This window comes from Lutjanus erythropterus, chromosome 14 (assembly GCF_056507025.1).
Source record: "Lutjanus erythropterus isolate fLutEry1 chromosome 14, fLutEry1.hap2, whole genome shotgun sequence".
Lineage (NCBI taxonomy): Eukaryota > Metazoa > Chordata > Actinopteri > Lutjaniformes > Lutjanidae > Lutjanus > Lutjanus erythropterus.
The window spans coordinates 3,616,244-3,635,000 of NC_139330.1; the positions used below are offsets into that span (position 1 = coordinate 3,616,244).

At 40.4% G+C, this 18,757-nt stretch overlaps 1 protein-coding gene across 1 annotated transcript in view; it reads left to right on the forward strand.

Annotated features, from left to right (window-relative positions):
• ttc7a (tetratricopeptide repeat domain 7A) overlaps positions 1-16,660 on the forward strand; it is a 65,773-nt gene extending 49,113 nt beyond the window's left edge. The window contains exon 21 of the mRNA XM_084736293.1: positions 16,218-16,660. Within this exon, the coding sequence (XP_084592419.1) occupies positions 16,218-16,436 (219 nt within the window). The 3' untranslated portion in view covers positions 16,437-16,660. The remainder of the gene's footprint in view (positions 1-16,217) is intronic.
• The last annotated feature ends 2,097 nt before the right edge of the window (positions 16,661-18,757 follow it).

The following is an 18,757-nucleotide window of genomic DNA, read 5'->3' on the forward strand; positions in this document are numbered from 1 at the left end:
TTAATATTTTCTGGTTTCTTTACTCTTTCATGACAATAAACTGAAAATCTTTGGGTTATGGGCAAAACAGGACATTTTGAGGGCGTCATCTTGGGTTTTGGAAAACACTGATCAGCATTTTTCTGACATTTTATAGACCAAACAATGAAAAACCACAGACAGTTTATGATTTCTTTGTTTATTTACTCATTTGACTATGGCAACACAAATAGTTACTAAACACATTTATGAATAAATCATCAAAGATAACGATGTGTTTCCTCTGAAAGGATTCAACAATCAATACCAGGTGCAATATCCGTGACTCTTCATCACAGCATTCATGTATCCTGGCATGTTTAATCAATTTCTAATCAATAGCTCATTATGATGAGTCAGGTGTGGTGGTGGAACTGAACAGATCCCTTCATTTGTTTTAAAAGACTGTGCATTAAGTTTGCCTCGGGTACTTGACTATACTGTGATTAGTTGTCTCTCTCTGAGAAGAAACATATATATACATATATACATATATGTATATATATATATATATATATATATATATATATATATATATATGTATATATAGACAGCAGAAAAGTTTGTCTGATTGCAAGGTAAAGTGGTGAAGATATTCTAAATATAGCATGCACTTAAACCTCTATTGTTCTTTTTTTAATTGTCCTTCTTTTAGGCATCTAAAATACCTTTTATTACTGACCCTGTACTCAACAGTTTATGGTTAAGTACCTCATACAGACCCACCTCAAATAATCCAAATTATTATTTTTATTCAACAGAAATCAGCTGCAAATTTTAGCTTTGAAAGCAGGGAGCAGCGATGGCAGCTTCTCATAATTATTACCAGAGCAGCTCTGCACTGTGTCAGTGTCAGGATTGTGGTCTTTATGGTCTTAGAGGAGCAATATGTAGCAATTGCACGTCCAAAAATGAGTCCTGCGGTCCAAATAGAGAGTTGTAGCCACGGACAACACTGTAAACAAGTGACAGCGAGTCCTACACTGTAAGCTGATCAGCTGTCAGTGGTCTGTCAATGTAAAGTTGAGCCCATTATCCTGAAAACAAAAGCCCACTGCTCTGAAAATACACGCTCAGAGTTCAGTGACTGCCTGTCTCACTGTCTGCCAAACTCCGTTAAAATTTTGCTGAATGTTATGAACATGTACTCCTTCTAAAAGATTATTAATGATATCGTACAGCTCATAAAGAGACACTTATTCAGTCAGCGAACATTCGGCATTGATTTGAACTCTAAACAAACAAACCACAACAATAATTCAGGGCCAGAATAGAAATTTTGAAGGGGGACACTGTGGCTGCAGTGATGTTGTCAGAGACGATGGTATTTCAACTTATTTCAACATGTTTCCTTAATCTCTGATGACATATCATAGTCATTTTATGATTTACTGCAGTAAATATGTTATAGATTTCTTCTTTAAAACAAGATCTTAATTACTTAATTAATCTTAATTCACAGAAGTCTCAAAAAAACACAAACAAACAAACAATTTGTGGTAGACCCAGAACTTATTGTGGCCATTTTATGATAAATTACAGTGAATATATTTACAGATTTCTCCTTTAATGGTGACATTACAGCTCCGTCCTATTCTGAGACGTGTTCACTTGTTGTGGGCAAATTTAAAATTTCAGAAAATAGAAACAAACAAACTTTGGTCCACCACCAACAAATGACAAATACTGCTCAAAGACTTTCTCTCTCTCTCTCTCTCTCTCTCTCTCTCTCTCTCTATCTATCTATCTCTCTCTCTCTCTCTGTGCTGATCACTCCCCCACACTTCTTTCATCAGAGCAGATTCTCTCTCTCTCTCTCTCATTTCCGCACTATAAAGATCCTCGGTCGCCCACTCCCACCCACTCCTGCGCTCATCTCTCTCCCAGTCTGTCTTCCAGATGATCCACTGGATTAACCATAGCTGCTCCGACCTCTGAACTCTCTCTGTTGTCATGGTGAAGGGAGCAGGGAGGGATATTCCTCAAATCCAAGACTCACACTGCCCGACATGCGCTCACTCACACACACACACACACACACACACACACACACACACACACACACACACACACACACAATGTCTGTGGTCTCCATAGTGACCATAGATGTGCTGGTTGATATCTCTTTGACTTAAGTACTGGCCACCTTGTGACCACATAAGGCTAATGCTTTTGCTCCTACTGTGCACTTTAGTGAGGGTGTGTGTGTGTGTGTGTGTGTGTGTGTGTGTGTGTGTGTGTGTGTGTGTGTGTGTGTGTGAGTGTGTGTGTGCAGAGCAGTCCCATCGGGGTAGACGGAGGTACGCGTCTCTTCCATATTTGGCCTGTGGGAGAACCAATCCCAGGGGGTGAAAAGTTGAGTCAAAGCCAGCTGGCAGTGTCCTACTCTGGGTCTCTTACAGGGCAGATGTGTTCTCAGTCTCAAAGTGTGAGTGTGCATGTGCATGATTGTGTTTGTGACTTTTCCTCCACGGATTTGGCGCTCGTGTGCACGATTTGTGCTTTGAGTTAACTGTACGTATGCACTTGGATTAAGACACGTCGTCTGTAGGCGCTAACCTGAGAATTTAGAATTGGGACAATTCAATTCAATCAAATTCATTCTCATGCAGATTGTTTATTTTTTAGCCCACAAAACACCCAAACAGTTAAACCAGTTTTCAAACATTAAAAAAACATAAAATGCCTCTGGTGCAATCCAAGTCTCCTAAAGCCCCAGTATGCCTTGTTGACTTTCAAGACATCATTTACACCATGTTTTTAGTCTGAATCTTCACTGTAGATCCTTCAGCTTTGAGCCACGTTCACACGCGCATGCACACTGTCTGAACCGGGTGTGTGTGGTGTGTGACGGTGTGCACATGAAAGTGAACGGCGTGTCGGGGCTGCACTTTGAAACTGAAAAAATTAAAGATTCACCTGAGTGAAATGCAATACGTCAATTTCTGCCTGATGGAGAAGATGAGAATATGAACCTCTGCTGTATAGAATACTCTGTGGATTATTTATTAGACGCACTAATGGAGCATCTTTGCATTATGATGGGGCCTATAAGTGGGACAGTGTGTGGGACATTTTATTTGGAGCGCTGCCCATATTCCTGCCAGGATACAACCTACAGTTGCTGCTACTCCGTGTCTCTGTGGCTCCGTGCATTTATTTTTACACTGTATCTGCTGTGGACACTTTGTGTGCCGGTGGCCCATTTATTCTGTTCTGCCTTAAGGGGGAATTCTGATGATATTCTTGGTTGATATTCTTACTCTTGAGCTATTATTCTGCAAAAGTACATACTGTACTTTCCTTGAATGTCCTTAAGATCTTTTTTAGCTTTTAAAACATGACGTACTCCGACTGCGGCTTCACAATGAAATTCTTCCTGCAGTGTGGATTTTTTTTATAGACATTGTTCTGAGACAGTATCATCAATGTGGAGACTCCAGAGAGGTTTTGAAAAAAAAAAAACAGACATTTTATTTGCCTTTATTGGACAGCTTACAGTTGAGATATAGACAGAAAATATAGGAGTGCAAGAAAGATATGATATCTAACAATAGTCTCAGAATCAAATTGGGGATATTGCAGTTATTTTGTATGCATCTTGAAGACATACTATGCATAAAAAAAACAATGTATGGACTCATATTCCTGGCAACTACCTTCCCTGTTGATTAAACAGAAAATTTAATTTAGACTAGTCTGAAAGTAAGAAAACACTCAGACAGTTTAAATTGAGCACAATTTATTACTTAAGGTTAGAAATACAAAAATGCATGTATAAAGAGCATAAAGAGCTTTAGCAGGCCACCACTTTGGTTTTTTATGCTTTTTAATTTATACAGCTGTTTAATTTCCAAAACAGTATATTCCTGTGGGATGGCGGTTTACCACGATTGCCCAAATAATTCTGTTTTACTGGACTTTATTGAGGGATACTGTTAAAGGAATAAAGTGGTGTGTGTGCTGTGTTCACATGAAGGACAACGAGCAGCAGTCTGAAAGTGAAGGTGCTGCCAGCAGAGCAGTAGGTTGTCAGTGTGGCAGTAAATGTACAGTTTAGGTTACAGAGTGAAGAAAAGAAAAGTCCTGTGTCTTGTTTTCCAGCTGGAGAAATGAAGGGGGTTTGCCCTGAAGTAACCAGGAAAGGCTACTAATAATGTGACTTTTTTTGTCTACAACATCAGTACATTGTGATCAATCCCTTTGAGAAACTTTGAAATCCAACCTCGAACTGCAGCATCTTTTAGGAGACTTTGTAAATTCATCATAATGATAAATCCAACATGTGCTGTTGTTGTTAGCATGTTGTTAGCCACCCACTGCCTTGGGTTGAGTGTGTTGATCAATCAGAGGCTGTGTTACACTCTTGAGTGGGACAGCACTGATCCATAGGTGAATTCATAGATTCATGGTCTCTAGCATTATGCAAGATTGACCCCTCAAAATAAAATTTGCTGTGATGACGGTAATGAGATCAACCCCCGCAGTAGTCATCACATGGCTGTGGTATTCCGGTAATGCAGTTAGCGTCAAAGCCCTAATTTACGATTTACTGGAAGTCACATATTTTAACCATTTCTTGGCAAAAAACATCTGGGAGCAGCGACTTCAGTTGCACGGTTTCCCCTGCTTCCAGTCTGTATGCTAAACTCAGCTAAACTCCTGCTGGCTGCAGCTCCATTGCTTTTTTATTATGGATTTCTTTAACCCTTGACAACATTCATGTAGATTTTTGTTGTATTTTGGCTGACAATAATAGTGGAATTCACTCTTATAAGAGCAGAAATATGCTTCTGTTTTGTTTGTCTTGTTTTTTTTTTTTTTTGTTTGTTTGTCATGATTGTTACTTATTTATCTTTGTGTGAAAGTGTTAATTAGGACCAAAATAAATTATAATGCATCATCATACCAATTATGGTTGATCTTTGTAGCTAACATTAACACTTGGTCTGTGCAGCTAATAGACACAGCCATACTAACCCTGTATGATGTTCTATCATTGTTGGCCTGACTCAGATTAACAAAACTAAATTAACTTTTTTAAGGTTTAAGGTTGAAGTCAGCATTGCGGAGCTTCACACGAGCCAACCAGAGCAGAGTGAAGTCGCAATTTTCTCCACGTTAGATGAGGAAAAAAGGGAAATGTGAGTAAGGGAAACCCCATCACTGGAAGCCATAGAGGAGCTCAGCAGCCCTGCGGTGTACTTCATCATAACACACCACCACCATCCTCCCTTATTCACCACACACCACTTTACTCACTCCACCTCTACATATTAGCATCAGCCATGTCCACACGGGTGCACAGTGTGTGTGTGTGTGTGTGTGTGTGTGTGTGTGTGTGTGTGTGTGTGTGTGTGTGAGTGTGAGAGGGAGAAATGCAGTGATCAGACAGTGACTCACAGCTCTGGTCAGCTGCTGGTTTCAGGGTATTTTTGGATGGATGAGGGTGTGGTAGTGAGGAAAACCAGTATAGGATGATGGTATGCTGCATGTAGTGTGTGTGTGTGTGTGTGTGTGTGTGCGCGCGCGCGCATGTGTGCATGGGTGTGTGTGTGTGTGTGTGCTACAGATTTAAATGTCTTGGTCATGAGTCCACAGGCTAAACCGAAGCATCCATCATGGTATAAACCATATAATGGGGTTATGTCATTAGGATACAAAAAAGGTAAATGTAATCAATTACAGACACAGAAAAAGTCAGAATAAGATTACAGTTACATGTAGTAAACAGTGTTAGTGTTAGCTACACAGACCAACCGGTCCTGTACACAGACTCGCCGCTAACATGAGTGACACAGACAAACTACTGATGTTACCTACACAGGTAAACCCCTAACACTCACCGACCAATTTCTAACATTCGCCACACAGACCAACTGCTAACGTTAGTTAAACTGAACAACAAGTAACTTTAGCCACACAGACAACCGCTTGCTGCACAGGTCAACCACTAGTGTTAGCTACACAGACCAACCGCTAAAATTAGCAACACAAAAGTGTACGTTTTTAAAGTAACCTTCCTGACCCTGACCATGTCTGCTTCTCCACACGTGTCCGTCTGTGCTGTTAACCTCATTATTATGCAAAGTGTTTGCTTGATAGGTGTGTGCGTGCGTTCATTCTGTGCACGTGTGTGTGTTCTGATGGGTAGCTGATACTGAAACACGGCCCAGCCTCGCTTCCGGCGATGGTATGAAATGAATCTGACCCACTCCCAACATCCTCCACATCCCATCCCTCCTGTTCTGTAGCCAAAGCCTGCTCTGAGTCAGCTGCACACACACACACACACACACGCACACACACCCACACACACACACACACACACACACACACACACACACTACTTTTCCTCCTCTCTCACCGAAGCATATTCATACACACTGCTTCACATATGCATGCATACTCTCAAGGATGAGGACTTGTGCTCATTGAATTAATCGCGTTCCAATTATCAAATGCCCCCCATCTGTGTGTGTGTCTCACTCTCTGTCTCACTCTCTGTCTGTCTGTCTGTCTGCTCCTCTCTGTGTGGATGGGGGTGGCTGTCAGCTGATTAGATAATGCAAATACATTATTTATAACACTTTGCACGTTCTCGCCGCTTTATGGGATTGCCTAGCAACCAGGGAAATATATTCTATTGAGCAAGACCTCTGATAACCACCGAGGAAGAGAGAGAGAGACAGAAGGAGTGTGTGTGTGTGTGTGTGTGTGTGTGTGTGTGTGTGTGTGTGTGTGTGTGTGTGTGTGTGTGTGTGTGTGTGTGTCTGGGGGGGGCTCTCCTCCTCATCACAGAGACGATTGGGAGTTGGCTGGTGCCTTCGTTGCTATGTATGGCTCATCTGGGCTCACTTATTTTTTCCTTTTTCTTTGACACCTCGCTCTCTTTTTCTCTCTCTGTTCATTGTTCCCAGTTTAGATCGTTCACACTCCCTCCCTTCCTTCCCTCCCTCCTTCCTTCCTTCCTTGCTTCCTTCCTTTTTCCTCTCTTCCTGTCTCACCCTTTTCTTTCTTCCTGTCGCCATCCTCCCATGTGAGTGTGTGTGTGTGTGTTACACTGTTATATATTTATATAGCTGCTCTAATCTGTAGAGAGGTGAAATTGAGCCTTCGTTAAGCCCCGTCTTCCTTAGTTACTGTCGCTACCATGAGTTTGCAGAGGTATCTAACTAACACAAGTTTGTCTGCAGGTAGCGTTGCAGCAGGTAGTCAGCTAGTTAGCGGGACATGCTAACATCAATCAGTATTAAAATAGAATCATTTAGAGAAACATAATTTGTTATTAATTTAATGAAGATCAGTTAAAGATTCTGATGATGATGATATGAAGCATCGTGACAGGTGACAGGTGTGTTACAGACATTTTAATACAGTTAATACAGTTTAATACAAGATTGTCATTAAGCTGTAGGAACTCACAAACATTTTTGGCTTTCCTGTAGGAATATTCAACGATTTGTCCTTTCTTTTTACAGTGCAGAGTGCTACACTAAATTCTTATGAGCCTACATGAGTATGTTTTACCAGCTAGACTAGGCTCTGCTGGTGCGTGTGGATGAAGCGCGTCAGCTGCTCTGTGTTTCTATCACTCCTCTTTGCTTCCATCAGGTAGTTTTGTGGTTTGTGGTGATTTGGAGACTTGGTTTGTAAAGTTAACAGCCTGTCATGCTGTTGCATTGCTCTTTGTATAACTGATTTAATCAAAAAGGAAAGGACTCAGGACTTGTAATCCAGAACTGTCCTGAACTTTTAGGGCGTCTGGTTATGCTATTCTTCACACATGTTTTCCGTTCTCAAAAATTACAAAAAGATGCCACCCTCCAAACTCATGAATCAGTTACAGTTTCTAACCCAAGCGAAGGATCAATTGATCCGACATGCACTTTATATGCTACTTTTTTCCTCACATGTTCACACACCACATGATCACGCACACACACATACACATGTCGTCTGCTGTGCAAATGTGCCATCGAGGTGCAGACCATGATGGACAAGCTTAACATGTGAAGGTCAGCGCGGTCAATATCATGTCACGCTGACTAAAATAAAACGTACTGCAGTCATTCCCAAACTGAAGAACGTCACGGCCCAGTTTGAGATCTGAAAATTTTCTGAAGCCCAACCGAACATTTAATCTCAGCTCTGATCAACACATGAGACCAATGCTGAGATATAAGACTGTAACCAAATACAGCATAACATCTGTTAAATAGATAAATGAAGAATAACATGTCATTTATTCCCAAGGATTTGTTTTACTGCCTGTTAACTCAGCCTAAATGCATTTATTTCTCATTTCTAAAGTTTTAACATGTATATATTTTTTACATAAAGCACCAAGACAATATAAGGTGATGCAGAAATGGCAGTAAAAACACTCAGAAACATTCATGAATGAACTGGCTGCTCCATATCCTTTTGGAGAGCCCTGACTGCTTGATACATACTTATATGACAAAGACACAAAATCAGTTGGTGACATAACGGTGATATGGATTAGATCCCACTTTAAAAAAAAAAACAGCAGAGAAACGAATGTCTTCTAGACAGTGTGGAGACAGCTGAAACTCTAAATTTAGACATGCAATCTGCTGTTGCTGCCCACAGAGCTGAAGAGATGTGACTGACCAGACCGACCGGAAAATAAAAATAAAGTTATAAATACTTCAATTTAGGTCTGAGGTTGGAAACTTTTTAGTCCGGTGATGGTGAAGTGCGCGTGCACGGCGTGGTTCAGGTCCATAATAATGCAATATGGCAGCCAAGAGGGCATGTTATGTCACCCAAGTTGAAACCCAAGTCTGCTGAAAGCCTGCAGTCCAACATGTACTACACTCTGAGAGTAACCCAGTGGCCTGATGCCCTGCCACTGAACTGACGACAGCCTTTACCTGAACCTCTAATCCCATCAGTGGTTAAGTCTGGTCAGGCAGGGAGACGCTGCTGTATTTACCTCCGTCATGTTAGACTCAACTTCCCTCACTCAGTAATCTCTTAATAGACAGTTTCACTTTTACTTTACCGTAGCATTTGACAGTGTAATTAAACTTACTGACATCTTTGTGACGAGGCCAAAATGTACCACTTTACTTAGTGTTGAGGGATGAATTCATACTGTTCTTATAATGATCTCATGACAGCCAGTGTCAAAACCAAACACATACAACAGTTTGAAGTCATGTTAAAATATAAAGCTAATCTATTTCTTTAAATTTGATTCTGGCAAATTGTCATAACAGAGACATTAACAGGTTATGGTGGTTAATGTCAAGTTGGCATATAGGGCTGAACAATTAAAAAAAAAGCTGTCCAAATTCTCTGATTCCAGCTTCTTTAATTGTGAATATTTTCTCGTGTCTGTGCTTGTTTCTGACAGTAAACTGAATCTCAAAACAAAACATTTGAGGACGTCATCTTGGGCTTTTTAACAGTTTTTAGCATTTTATGACATTTTATGGACCAAACAACTAATCAATTGATTGACAGATGAACTGATAATGAATATAATGGAAATAGTTCTACAAAGATGAGGAAGTCTGAGGAATCTGATGTTTAGGCCGGGACATCTCCGCACCAGGACAGGAATTTAATATAAAATTATTTTTTTAACACAACAAACATTGCACCTCCTGCGATATGAAAATTGCAGTATTTGCAGCAGTTGCCCTGAGATGCACCTGAATGATATTTTTGCACAGTGAACAGTTCGTGTCTGTATGTGAATGTAATCATGTGGTGTGAACATGTGAGAAAGAAGCATCTAGAATCAATTTCTGCATTTTAAAGTACATTCTCACCTCTCTACAGATTAGAGCAGTTATATAAATATATAACAAGTATGAAAGTCAACATGGCACACTTCCATGTACACAGTCACACGGGAAGAGGGCAACAGGAAGGGAAAAGATAACTCTGGATCAGAAAAAAAAAAAACTCAGGATCACAAAACTCTAGATCTGAAAACCTCTGGATCAGAAAACTAGAAAACTGCATCAGACAATTGATTTGCAAGATACATCCAACGTTCTTAAAGACTCCCTCATTTTCACGGCAGGTGTCATGACATGGTTATGACAGTATGATGACAGTCTAATGCACACACATATAAACAATTAGAAGAATAAACAGCACTACAGGCCAGAGGAGATTTTTCCCTTTAAAGCCTATACTGTAGCTTTTAATCAGTGTGTGGCTTTATTAGCTGGATTTGCATCCTGGTATTTCTATACAAACTATGATTTAATGAAAAGTTTTGAGGCTCGCTTGAGGCAGCAGAAGTTGTTGAGTAATAAAGAAGTTATCCAATAAATATTATTCCAATAAATAAATAAATCTCTGTGGTGGCTGCTTAGCTGTAGTCGGTATGTCAGAATATTACAGAGTACACTTTTTGTCTTTGCACAGGATGAAATATGAATAATATCAGCTGACACCAAAGAACAAAAACTCATTTCCCCAATGCTAATCAATCCCATAATCAAATCTGTGTTGGGTGTGTTTGTTTGTGACATTCAGGAAGCTCTTCAATCTCGCTGATGGAAATACACTTGATTAAATGTTGTATATTGTTTTGCATTTGCATCATTTCAAAAGTTTGCTTAAATTTAGCTTGAAAGATGGATGGAAACACGACTGCCCACTCCCGCTCCGTTTGGCTCAGCTCCGCTCGGTTGTGCTTTAATGGCACGACAAGAAACGAACCTGCGCTGCCAAGCCCGATGGGATCAGCTGAGGTAAAACGGGAGACAGATGGCTGCGAGTAATTAAAGCAAAACCAATAGATACCAGTTTTATCAGAGTGATGCCAGAAACACTTGGTGGCAATTTAAATGTTCTTGAACACACATTTATTCACTCATTTCCTTTCCTATCGGCTCACTCTCCTGCACCCTCAGACTGTTTGTTCTTTACTGTGTCAGTCGTACTCATTTTCTGTCCTGTCCATCTTTTCATCTACAACTTAAAGGAATAGTTTTGGGAAATTTCTAAGAGTGGGATAAGACGATCAGTGTCAGGTCTGTTGCCCTCTGATAGTTGAAGATTTGAATCATCGGTCGAAAATCCCTCAGTTGACTGAGATGATTGCAGTCGATCATTTGGTTGTGTTTTTTCCTGTCATTACAGTATCAGGAAAAGCAGATAGGAAGCTACAAAAATGCACATGTAGAACATTTTAATGAGGAATTATAAAGAAGGTGAATGAGAAATATAGTTTTATATTAGCTGGCACACCTATTTAGAGTTCTGGTGATAACATGTGCTGTCAGTCAATTGATGAGAGAAGGTGAAACAAAAGGTTTCAGCTCTTGTTTCTTATCTGCGCCACTGTCCACAGAGCAATGCAACAACATGACGGGCTGTAAGCTTTACAAACCGAGTCTCTAAATCACCACAAACCACAAATGGAGGAAATGGAGCACAACAGACACGCTGTCAGATACCTCATCACGTTATGGAAAGGATCGCTCCAGTGAGAGATGATTTTAGAGATATGTTTTGTTTAACCAGAAACAAACTATCCGGACTCCTTTCGCAAAATATTATCATCGTGGGCATCGTTCAAACCAGACAAAAACAAAATAAAACTCACCAAACCCATCTTGGTTTGTTTTTACACTGTTCCAACATCTTTGCATCGTTTGACCGTGTTCTGCAAGCTGAAATTACTGATTTTTTCTATGCAGTCTGGTTGGTTTGGAGCGAATGATATTTAGCTTATATAACTGCAGTTTCCTGTCAGAAAAGGCCGTCTGGTAGCACATGGTGAAAATATTCTAAATATACATTTACACTTGTACACGTACATGTAAAATGATTTTGAAGTATACCAGTTCTCTGCTGCATCTGAAAACTGACCGCCATCTACTGTAGGCAAGACACTGACTATGGACGACCACACTTCAAATAATCCGAACTATCCCTTTAAGTGTTTTACAGACAACCGTTGGCCTGTGTGTGTGTGTGTGTGTGTGTGTGTGTGTGTGTATTTTGGTGTTTGTACTGTCAGCTTGTCCTGTGTTTATATCAGACCACAGTATATACAGTCATGTTTATTTGATTGAGCCGCTGACCTAGAAGGATCAACTTTTCCATGGTTACCAGCATAACTGACATGTGGCACAGATGGAAGGGTGTGTGTGTGTGTGTGTGTGTGTGTGTGTGTGTATGTGTGTGTGTGTGTGTGTGTGTGTGTGTGTGTGTGTGTGTGTGTGTGTGTGTGTTAGCCCTCTATCCAACTGTGTTTATGCTAGAAACGCTGGAACAATGTAACCTCTGTGAGTCTGGAGACAGGAGCACAGACAGTAAGATGCGGAAGCAAGTGGCCAAACCATCGGCGAGGAACACATCACACAGCCACACACACACTCGTGCATGCACACACACACACACACACACACACACACACACACACACACACTCATGCACAAGCTCCTAACCCTGTGTGTACATCCTGTGACAGGTTTTCTCCGTACCCAAGAGTTTCGATCTTCCTCTGTGTTTTCCTCAGTGAAGAAAAGGAGACCGGGGGAAGGGAGGAAGAGAGAGTGTGTGTTAGTGTGTGTGTACATGAGTGTGTGTGCTTTTATTGAAAGTTGCATCAGAGCCCCTAGACAGCTATGTGAATTTCAGCCCAATTAATCTGGAGCTTGTGAGCAGAGACTGCATAACAAGGCTTGTCTGTCTGACCTCAGGCCTGCTCAGTGTGTGTGTGTGTGTGTGTGTGTGTGTGTGTGTGTGTGTGTGTGTGTGTGTGTGTGTGTGTGTGTGTGTGTGCGCGTGCCTGTGTGTGTGTGTGTAGATAGGCAAAGTAAGGGAGGGGATGATATTTATTGTGCAACCTGCCTGTTGTCACCTTGAGTGTGCATGTGACACTGTAGCTTGTGTGTGTGTGTGTGTGTGTGTGTGTGTGTGTGTGTGTGTGTGTGTGTGTGTGTGAGGCAGATTTGACTCCATGCTGTTGGTCAGTTGTGTGATGCCCTTCGCTGTCAGGCTCTCAAACACACCTCACCCCCGACTGAGCCGAGCTGCAGAGACAGAAACACACTCACACAAAGTTCTGACTGACCTTTAACATGTTGACATCATCCATGATGTGTGTTCATGAGAAGAGTCCATGAACGCCTCTTTCATGTTGTATTCACTACATCGTTAACTCTGGGGAAGGTTTCTGGAGTTGTAGAACTGGGAATCAAATGAGAACGCTTTTATGTTCCAAGGATTTCATTTAGAGCACACACAGGAGCTTCTGCCTAGAACCCACCCTAAAAGGGTTATAACTAGAACCATCTATGAGAGGTTCTACCTTCCATGGTGTTGTGGTTCCACCCAGGTACCTCTCTGGGGATTCTATCCAGAACCTTTCCACCTTCTAAAGGTTTTATCTAGAACACATCCAGAGGTGTTCTACCAAGAATCCATTCATATTCCCATGGTTTGATCTAGAACCCATCCAGGGGATTTAAAATGCCCTTTTTTATGAGTTTCACCTATAAACCTCTTGTCTTCTGAGGGTTCTAAAAAGAACCGTATTGTATTCTATGAAGTAAAATTAATTGATAAAGGGGATTCCAGATATATCCTTTATTTTAACTTGGAAATATATGAAGGTTGAGGCTGAATTAAAGCTCATAGACACAAAAATGCCAAAGAGAAATGTACATAAAAGTGGCAACAGGAAGTATAAAAAAATGTCACAATAATAAGAATAAATAAAAATCTCAATAATTAATAAAAAAAACAGTTAGAATTGAAGGTGTATGAGTCAGCTAAAACACGAACACCTGGAAGTAAAATGTGATGCAAATTAAGCATTTGAAACATTAATGTTTGAATAGTTGTAGAACACTTCTTTAAGAACTTTTTGTTCCCAAAAGGGTTCTTTGGATCAAAAGGGTCCTTAATGGAAACCTCAGTCCACCATTTCCTCAAATAAAGGGTTCTTCAGAAGCAAAAGGTTTTGTTAGAACCCCAGGAAGAAGAAGTTTCATAACCCTTATTTCTAGTTTAGACACATACAACCACTGACAGTTTATACTTCGTATGTCCACACAGTTTACATGAAATGTCAGTTATTTCTCATTTGTTCCTTCCTCAGCTTTTTATGCCACATATACACACACACACACACACACACACACACACACACACACACACACACACACACGTACAGTTTATATACGTTCATACACACACATGTATAAAACCAGTGGAGATTGCATGCATACTCACCCCTCTTCATGGCAGAGCCCTGGGCACTCGCTGCCCAGCACGCCACTACAAATGAACACTTAGGAACAACATGTTCTGTAAAGGAACGTACTAGTGTCTTTTAAATGTTTTGGTTCTATTTAACACAAACTGAAAACTTATTAGCACAAACCATTTTTATATAATATAAGGAGATATTTCTGCCTCCCAATAAGCAACAGAGATTTTAATTCATTTCAATATTTAAGAAAATTATATATTCTGTAAAAACTTGCATTATTATTCTTTCAGTAAGACTAATTTGTACACGTGAATTAGTCTGGAACCTGTCAGTGTGATGGTTTAGGTTTTTCAGCTGGATTTAAAGGGATAATTCTGATTATTTGACCTTGAACAGCTAGTTTGTTTGTGTTATTGTGTGACTTTGATCCTCCATGAGCTAACTATGGATGCCAAATCAAAAAAAGTCTTCAGGGAAAAGAGATAATTCCTTTTTGGCTCTTCGTAAAGGTTGCAGACCCCTGACGTAAATTGTTTTTAAGTGGCTAAACTAGCTTTGGTTGCTAACCTTGTCCTCAGCAGTATTTAGCTTCTGTGTTGACCTCCATCTACTGTAGATAATACACTGACTATCAATAAGTACCTCATAAATAATCCAAACAATCCCTTTAGGTTACAGTAAGTTAATTTTTCATTCTGCTTTTACATTACAAACCTTTCCCTTTGCCTGAAAGTTTGAAAGCCACAGTTTTGCAGGTCTAAACAGAGAGGCTGTGCTTTAACTGTCCCTGTGACCTGCAGTCTCTCCTCGGACTCGAGCATCAACTTTCATCACTGTGTGTCTCTGTGAGCCCGACTAAAACACTGCATCATCTTCCTGCACAGGGCTGCTCCTAATCTCACGATTTGTGGATTTTGTCCCTTTAGTTGTACAATCCCAGTTAAATATGACCCTAGTAAAGTGTAGTACAGTTGGCTGTTGTTGCTGTTTTTTGTTTTTTTTGTACTAAACTAGTCCACAGGACAGCAGGCATTATAATCCAAGATTTGGATTTTTTGCAAAAAGCCACCATCTGCTTACTTGATCTTATCATGCCATGAAAAATGTTTTAATGGTAGATATTTAGGATAAAAAAAAGAATATTAGGGACAAGGTAGTGAAGTTAAATGTACTATCACCATCATGTATTGTGAACATTGTGAACATGCCACAGGTCGGGTTTTAGTCTGTGACTGACCTCAGAAGTGAGGTTAATTCAGTTTTAACACAAAGTACAAAACACAGCAAGTACATTTTAAATAATACTCTATTCTATTTGAACTTACTGTCCGTTGAATTGTTTTTCATTCTGAAAAGTTTCAACTTTTCAGGAACTACAAAAATCGTCTAGTTTGGATCATTTGAAGCTGGGCTGTATGAGGTATTTATCCATACTCAGTGTATTACCTACAGTAAATGGTCGACACGCCTCCAGTTTGCAGAAGCAGAGAGGAACACCAGTTGGAAGCTAAGCAATGTCCCACTGTGGACAGATTCAGCAGCAAAAAGTCTTTTAGCCACTTAAAGGAGCCATATGTAGCAAGTGCATGTGCAAAACTGAGACCTGAAGTTCAAATAGTCAGACATCCTTTTCACATAGGAGACTGCCGTTATATAAGCCAAATATTGCCTTTTCCAAACCAACTAAACTCCATAGACGAGGTCAATAATTTTACCTCACAGTGTTGCTGGTTGACCACAGCCTTGATCATTAGTTTGTTTGTGTTATTGTGTGTTATCAGTCATTTAAAAGGATAGTTCAGTTTCATTGAAGTCTCACAAAAACACAAACAAACCAACAAATTGAGGAAGAGGTAGACCAGCAACTCCTGTGTTCTGCAGGTAAAGTGAGTGATTTTTCATATGGAGTTTGGTTGGTTTGAGGAACTGCGTTTCTCATCTTTCCCTTCTCTTTTACCCCTTTATCTATCTGTCCGTCCAGGGTCGTCTGCTGGTTAAAACCGGGCGTGTCCACCTCGGGGAGAAGGTCCTACGTGATGCGGTTCAGGTCCACAGCACCTCGCACGAGGCGTGGAGCGGCCTGGGCGAGGCCCTGCAGTCGCGGGACTCCAGCCAGGCCCCTGACTGCTTCTTGACGGCTCTGGAGCTGGAGGCCTCCTGCCCCATCCGGCCCTTCACCATCATCCCCAGGGAGCTGTGAGGGAGGTGTGGGTTAGGTTCAAGGACTTGGACTGTTGGCAGATAATTATACACTGATGTACAGAGTGCTGTGCAAGTTCACACTTAAAAAGAGCAAGTTCATGTTCATTTCTTCCATTTCAAGTCTTAGGATTACTCATATCAGTACTATTAATAACAACTTCGTTTTACACTACTGCAAACTTGAACACCAAACATAATTTTCAAAATTCTGACATTCCAGTTTAAATTGAACGCCCCATAATACATGAGAACTGCAGGGAGATGAAAAAGGAGATGAGACAGAGGAGAAGAGCGAATAAAATGTGGGTCTATTAGTTTGTTTCTCACTGTAACAGAGACTCCGGTTTGCAGTGTAGTTCACACACTTCAAGCTATATGATCAAGTTTTATACCATATTCGTAGTCTCTCTCTCGGTCTCTCTCTCTCTCTCTCTCTGCTGTGATCACACTCAACGGGAAACTGCCTTTATAGAAGCCAAATATGGCTCTCTCCAAATCAACCAAACTCCATCTGCAAAATCAGTCATTTTACCTTTTACCTTTGGAGTTTGGTTGGTTTGAAGATAACAATATAAGAAACGCCTGTGTGATGGCAAAGTAAATTGGTGAAAAGTTCAGTTCAGTTTAAGTTATTATTTGTAATCTTTGCTCAAAGTCAAGTTTCTAGTCTTTATGCTAAGCTAAGTTAACAAACTCCTGGATGTAGCTTCATATTTAACGTACAGATATGAATGCGGTGACACTCTTCTCATCTTACTTTCAGCAACAGAACAAATAAGTTTATTTCTCAGCATTCATTTAACAAATCTATTGTCAATAATAAGTAACGTACAAATCACTTTATCACTTTGTTTGGATTATCTCAAATCTCAAATGTCTAATTGTCTAATTGCTCTCGTAGCATGCATTTCATTTTTATTTCTTATTGTTGACAGTGACTTAAATGTTGGATATCTGATGACAGATGGTGTATAGAGAAAATAATGTAATAATGTAACAATCTACATCTCCTGTGGAGTTATACATACAGAGGTTATAACAGCTCGTTAGCAATTAGTGACAAATGATGAGTGAAATTTGTAATAATCAGAATCACTTTAATGGTTCATAAACCACAGAGATGTGCTGGTTACATCTCCAGGTTCTATATACACTCTTAGAAATAAAGATGCTAACTAGAACCATAAAGGGTTCTTCAGTTTGTCCCCAGGTTCCTGGTAGAACCTTTTATAAAGGTTGGGAAACTGGGAAACCTTTTAGAGAGTTCTACCTAGAACCCAACATAAAGGGTTATACCTAGAACCATCCGTGAATGGTTCCACCCAGAACCCTTGACAGAAGTGTTCTTCAAGGATTTCAATATTCCGTGAAGAGCTCTTTCTTTTAAAAGGGTTCTTTGGATGAAAATGGTTCTTAATGGAACCTTTAGTCTTATAAAGAACCCTTGACACACCCCTTCTTCAAAAAGGTTCTTCACAAGCAAATGGTTCTACCTATAACCCAACATAAAAGATTATACTGTACCTAGAATCATCTCTCAAAGGTTTCACTCAGAAGTCCCTATAAGTGGTTCTAAAAGAGAACCCTTCTACGGTGCAATGGTTCAAATCCAGAACCCACTCTGGGTGTTCTATCCAGAATCTTTCCACCTTCTAAGGGTGCTAACCCACCCAGGGGATACTACACAGGACCTTTTTATATTCCAAGGGGGTTTATATAGAACCAATCTAGAGGGTTCTTCCAAGAATCCTTTTGTATTCTGTGGCTTTTCTCTAGATCCCACACAAGGGGTTCTTCCAAGAACCCTTTTATATTATGCTGCAAAGAACCCGTGCTGAAAGGGTTTTTTGGTGAAAAGGGATTCTTAATGGAGCCTGTTAGTCTTACCAAGAACCCTTGACCAACCCTTTCTTCCAAAGAAAATGTTCTGGGTAGAAGAACCCTTGACTAATCCTTTTCTTCAAAGAATGGTTCTGGGTAGAAGAACCCTTTGTGGAACCCTTGTTCTTCAGAGCGTATGTTGTTGTGTTCTGTGCAGATCCATTGATTATGTTCAGGCTGTCAGTCACTGCAGCAGCTCCTCTTCATCTTTATTTGAGCCTTTGATGTATTTTTGATGATCGTGTTGATTGACGCAGCTTTTATGTACAAACACACACGCACACACACACACGCACACACACACACACACACACACCCTCAGAGCTCATATGTGTCACATCATTCCATATGTCATTGTTACGTATGTGTGTGCCTGTATAAATGTGTGCGTTCCTCTGGTGTGTTCTCTTCAGTCCCTGTTCTGTTTGTAGGCGCGAC